We start from the raw sequence: 6,264 nt of genomic DNA, 5'->3' as shown, positions 1-6,264 counted from the left end.
ATTTTAAATTTTTAATATAATTTTTTTTAATACAAGCGAACTAGATTAAGTTCGAGTTTTAATATTTTTATGTGAAATAAATTTAGACAAAATTTTAAACTCAATTTTCATATTACTAAACTTGAATATAAAAAACTAACTTAAATTTTTACTTTTGACTTAAATCCAATCTCACTCCATCTACAGACAACTCTACTTTGGGTGTACCTTACCCAACAAATTAATCAGTAAATTTTGTCAAAAATAAAGTGTGAAAATGCAATGATAAGAGTCATCATTCCACACTTGTCCACCGGAACAGGCTAACAGCTCGCAATAAATGTCATAATATTGCAGATCTTCCCTTCACCCTTTGGACTCTACCACTGTCTGTGTGGCCTGCCTCTACTTTTCCCACCCACTTGTTCTCCTCTATTTAAAACCCATTCCTATTCTACATTTTCCTCCACAAGAAAGAAAAAAAAAAAGAAACTTTCTTTCCATCCAAACAACAGCTTTCTTTCAACCTCTGAAAATGGAGAGCGAAAGCAACAACAAAGTGAGCAATGGTTTGGATGGCAGCACAGGGGCAGAGTGCATGGCGAGAAGAGGGAATACGTGTGAGTTGATCCTGAGGGTTGTGGCTTTGGCGCTGACTGTTGCTGCAGCCATCGTTCTTGGTGTGGATAAACAGACTAAGGTGGTTCCAATTCAGATAGCCCCAACTTTGCCTGCCGTCAATATTGTTGCCCAAGCTAAGTGGCATTATTTGTCAGCTCTGGTGTAAGTAATTATTTCACTTTGAAAACCTTTCAACCTCATATTTTTACTGAAATCCACAAGAAAAGTTAACAATTTTTATTTCTGTTTCCAAGCCAAAAGGTTAAGTAGGAGAGAAAAAGAAACCCAAAACTGATTCCATTCCAACAAGATTTGATAGGTGGACAATATGCCACAAATTTAAGTATTTTATCAGTTTATTAAATTTAGCTATTAATTTTTTAAAAATAATTAAATTTTACCATCAATTTATTTAAATAGAGTTGAATGGTACTTTTATCAAAAAAATAAAAATAAAAATATATTAACTAAAACATTAAATAACAATTCAGGTAATTTTATATTATATATCATCTTTAAGAGATTATTTTTCAACTAATATTTTTATTAAAAAATAATTTGAATAAATGATTAAATTAATAAAATATATAAGTTTAAATTTATATTAATTTAGGAAATTTTAAATGTATTAAATGAATTAAATTTTGAATAATTATTTGATACATCTTAAAATTTAAGATTTTACCATATAATTAAAAAAATAAAAAATAAATAAGAGGTGACAAAATCTCAACCTATTTAACAGTTAAAAGATTTCACCATAAATTTTATTTCGTGTTTGAGAGATTTTAAAACTAATTTAACTCAACCGTCAACTACTATTTTTTTATTGGAATTAATTTAATCATGTATATGTTTTATTCATATTTTTAAAAAATATGATTTTGAATAAATTATTATTTTAAAAGTGAAAATGAGAGGATTAAAAATATGTTATAAATGGTGTAACCAGGTACGCAGTGGTAGCAAATATAATAGCAAGCATATATGCAGCAATTTCAATAGTAATCATGTTGGGATCCAGAAAAGGAAAGGCGAGCATAAGATTGGGTCAAATGGCGGGAGTGGCAGACCTTTTAATGGTGGGATTGCTATTTTCTGCCAACGGTGCCGCCTTAGCCATCGGGCTGATGGGGTACAAAGGCAACTCTCACGTTCGGTGGAACAAAGTTTGCAATGTGTTCGACAAATTTTGTGACCAAGTCGCTGTTTCTATTCTTCTTTCTTTACTTGCTGCCTTGGCTTTTACTGCTTTGGTAGCCATTACTCTTCTTACGTTCCATAAGAGATTTCCATCTAAATCGTGAATTTCAGTTTATTTTTATTTTAATTGTTTTATTTTGTATGTTGACAAAAATAAAATATTTTAAATGTAATAGCATGTATGTGAATTATTGGCTGTCGTGATTTATGGGTGGATTTTACTTATTTATTTATTTATTATAAATAATATGCAAAAGATTTACTATAACTTTCTGTTTATAATAAATAAGCAGTCGAGATATCTATTCCAACCAAAAAAATTCAAGTTGATCTATTTAATTAACTTTTTATAATAGACAGTATCCACAAAAGAGAGGAGTTAGACAGGTAAAGGAAGTCGTAGTATAATAAGGTTTTGAATGGAGAGAAGTTTGCTTATTAAATGATATCTTAAAGATATTTATAGGAGAATTGAGAATCTAATGGAGGGTGTAATTGAGCCCACAAATAGGTGAGCGCCTAATGAAGGACTCAAATCAGATTCAAATTGTGATAATGATATAACAATAATATCTTTTCAATCGAAAAATGAATTATAATACCTCGATACCATCAGCAAAGTACCTCTTCGTTTAATAGTTATTGCAATTGTCAAATTTCAAGATTTAAAGTGAATTTTGACGGCACTCAAAATTTGCTCAAGGTCTTTTAAATAATCTTCACCTTCTCCTAACTTCAAATTTGGGTTACATGTTATCAATTACTACCCAAAATTGAAAAGTTTGTTTTCATCATATTCCTAAATTGTTTAATGAAGCTATAGACCACATGGCAAAATATGCTTCTATTACAGTCTCATGATTACTATATTATGAAGAGCCTCCAAGTTTAATATGCGATTTTTTGCAAAAAGATATGAATAATCTTTCAATAATTTAGTCTATGATTAATATTATAATTGCGTAATGATATTCTTTCTACCAAAAAAAAAATTGGGTTACATGTTCCTCCTAGCCGAAGCCACCAAAAGGAAATACTTTGTAATTTTGCCATTATCTTGAAATTCACGCTCTTCCCTTCTATATAAAGCCATTTTTCACCTTGATCTCCTTAGCAACCTCAGCCCTTGCACTCCCTTTTTGTAGCAAATCCTATAAAGAATTAATATGATTTTCAAGGGAGCTAAAGACAGACTTTGCATCTCCTAAATTACTATTACACCAAGTTTTAATCCACTTCAATTTACTCAAGAGATTTAGGTATGCTCCAGACCCATTTGCATCACTAAAAGATTTCTTGACCATTTTTCAAAACTAGTTTCATTTAACCAAATAATTGGAAAAACGAAATGGCTATCAAACTCTTCCAAAAACATCACTGTATTGTGATCTTGGAAGGACAAGCTGAATAACATTCTGACACATTTGTAACAGCTCATGAGACAAAATAAATCAATTCAATCTATTGAAAGAAGCTTCAACTTTACAATTACTTTATCTATATTTACGTCCATGTAAGGGAATGTCAATAAGTTTAACAAGATCTTATTTTATATTTTACATCATTTAGAGTGCGTTTGGTTCGCTGTATTGGATTAGAGGTGTATTGGAATAGAGGTGTAATAGCAAATCAACTGTTTGGTTGAATGTAATGGAATAGAGGCGTAATAGTAATCTTGTGTTTGGTTGAATGGAATAGAGGTGTAATAGCATAATGGAAAAAACTAAAATGACTAGAATACCCTTAGCATAAATTTATTTTGGTAAATGATTATTGTTTTAATAAGATTATTAATATCAATAATAAATAATTTAATCATATTTAAACATAATTATTATTAAATATATTATAATTAAAATATATAATTTAATAAAATTCTTAATAATCAATATTCTTATATGAATTTACTCAAATCATAATATATGATACTATAAAATATAAATTAACATAATTATTATTAAATATATTATAATTAAAATATATAATTTAATAAAATTCTTAATAATCAATATTCTTATATGAATTTACTCAAATCATAATTTAATAAAATTCTTAATAATTAATATTTTTATATGAATTTACTCAAATCATAATATATGATACTATAAAAGATAATTTGAAATAATTAATATTAAAATTAACATGTAACTGTTTGTTACTCATTCTTTGTTTCTTATTCTTTTTGTTTTGACCATGTATCAATCATTTAAACCAAATGCTTGGTTGTATTGGACAGTGTTTTATTACTTTATAAATGCATGATTTTATATACAAAAATACATATGTATAGGAAAATTATCTGAATGAATGGTTAATATTTATTCAGCAAAACTTAGTATATACACACATAAATTAAGGTAAGATAATTAACTCGATATCTAGCTTGAGCAGCTCGAGTTTGTCTAAACAATACATCAAAACTTTTTATTTTGAAGCTTATAAACTTAAACAGCTTAAGTGTCTTATTTTTCATTATGCTATAAAGGGAATATAAATAAATACCAGAATTTTGATAAGAAAAATTGCAGCAAGCAAAGCAATATCCTGCTATTAAACTCACTATAAAATATGTAATATAGCAAACAAAGATCTCTCAACTGATCTTTAATCTTTTTAATCATTTGTAAATAAAAGAAAAAATTACAAAAAAGAACAACCTGCAGAATGTTTGATGACAAAAACTAACAAAAATCCATGATTCAATATTAAATTCAAGATGCATTCTCCTTTTTCAGCTTAGCAAGTTCTTGCTTGATGACTCCAGACCTCTGCAAAACCGTATTACAGCTCGTCAAGCTTCGATTGATGTTTTGAGGAAGTGCTTTCAAGAAAAGAACTCTGGTATAAAACGGGTAGACACAATAGGGGGTGTATCGGAAACTGACCCTGATCTTAGCCAACATAAGCTTGAACCTATCAAAGTCGTTGAGAGATGCTCTTCTCTTCTGGACAATCAACTTTCTACCCCACGAGCTACTTTCCCATTTGTTCTTAACATCTGCAAGTTAACATAAGAGTGATAAGAAAGAAAACATATCTTCAAGAAACAACATTACAAATGCTGGTGAAAGCTATCGTTGTCCTTACCAGCCTTCTCCATAGCTTCGATCAACCCATTTGTTCTTGGGAACACGTGGAATGTCAATTGTGATATCTGTCAATGTAAGCCTCTTGAAGTTTATTTGGCCTCTTACCATATCCGGGGCATCAACAAGTGCCTGCCACATTAAAAATACAGTCACTTCTTACACGCACATCTCCAAATAGCACCTATAGGACTTCAACTAGACTAGTTGGCTGATAAAGGAACATTGATAATTGAGCAGACCATAATCCAAAGACTAAAACCAGTAAGATGGGTTAGTAGAAAAATTATGAAGCCAAAATCTAATGGTCACATTAAAGACATGTTTAAACCCTTCATATGACATGTGATAAAGGAAAGGGATTTCTTACATGACCACAGGTAAGTTTGCAGGCAATTGCATGATTTGCTTCATGCAAGAATACTGTAATGAGCTTAAAAGGCAGCAACAACACTGTTCTCCATAGTTACAACAATCAGGGGGAAACATTAGGTCAATCCATTTAAGCAAACAGAGGCAACCAGTTCAAATTCCAAATAATGCTGTATCTTTTAACAGAAATTCAACTGCAGTGAATCCTCCTAGAAAACTCCTAAAACCTTGGCATCCTCATCCTTATGAACAACTTATGAAAATTGTTGTAAATGCCATAGCATTTATGAGTTCCTTATGAACAGATTTACAACAAGTATTACAAAAGTAAATCACAAATGCTCCCAGAAAAGAACCCAATTTCCTTCAACGTGCAAACCAAGAAACTATTTAAACTCTTAATCTATTTCGTAATTCAAATTACCATCAATTCGATGGTTTCTCCAAAACAAGAAACTTATTAAATTTTAAACTAAAACTAACAATCATGGCTTAGTCAACTAAACCGTAGATATATCATCCTTCAAACAAACATAACCAGGGAGCTCTTACCAAAATTACCCCATTGTTTTTACCGTGTTTATATTGTTTCCTTACAACAACTAAAAGCATAGCAGAGAAAAAGATGATCTTCGTTATAAACAAGAGAAAAAAATTCAAGAAAGAAGCTTACAACAAGAATGACAACAGTGAAGACACCAATTGTAACCAGAAAGGTAACTTGGCCATTATTGCAGCAACTGTTTAGCTCCCAGTTTACCATTTTTCTGCCTTTATTTCAAAATCTAAAAAGAACCCTTTTTTTTTCCAGGGGTCTTTTGTTTGGGATTTGAGAAAGTTAGATGAAAAAACAATATATGTTCCAATATCCAAATCATTGAACTTCAAATAAATAGAAAAGAATATCTCAAAAAGTTTATAATAAAGGCTTCCTAAATTACCAAGCATCAAAAACCCAGAAATTTTCATCCTTTTCATTCACAGACCAAATAAAGAACTATGA

General features: G+C 29.9%; 1 protein-coding gene and 1 pseudogene across 1 annotated transcript; one reads left to right on the top strand and one right to left on the bottom strand.

Annotated features, from left to right (window-relative positions):
• The first annotated feature begins 199 nt into the window (after positions 1-199).
• Positions 200-2,011, top strand: LOC107897550 (CASP-like protein 1E1). The gene is made up of 2 exons (XM_016823038.2): positions 200-762; positions 1,553-2,011. The coding sequence occupies exons 1-2, from the start codon at positions 515-517 to the stop codon at positions 1,905-1,907; spliced, it is 603 nt and encodes a 200-aa protein (XP_016678527.1). The 5' UTR covers positions 200-514; the 3' UTR covers positions 1,908-2,011.
• A 2,503-nt stretch (positions 2,012-4,514) lies between these two features.
• LOC107895770 (60S ribosomal protein L14-2-like) lies at positions 4,515-6,024 on the bottom strand (annotated as a pseudogene).
• Between the last annotated feature and the right edge of the window lie 240 nt (positions 6,025-6,264).

The sequence above is a fragment of the Gossypium hirsutum genome, chromosome A10 (genome assembly GCF_007990345.1).
Source record: "Gossypium hirsutum isolate 1008001.06 chromosome A10, Gossypium_hirsutum_v2.1, whole genome shotgun sequence".
NCBI lineage: Eukaryota > Viridiplantae > Streptophyta > Magnoliopsida > Malvales > Malvaceae > Gossypium > Gossypium hirsutum.
This window is presented reverse-complemented; position numbering and strand designations above follow the sequence as displayed.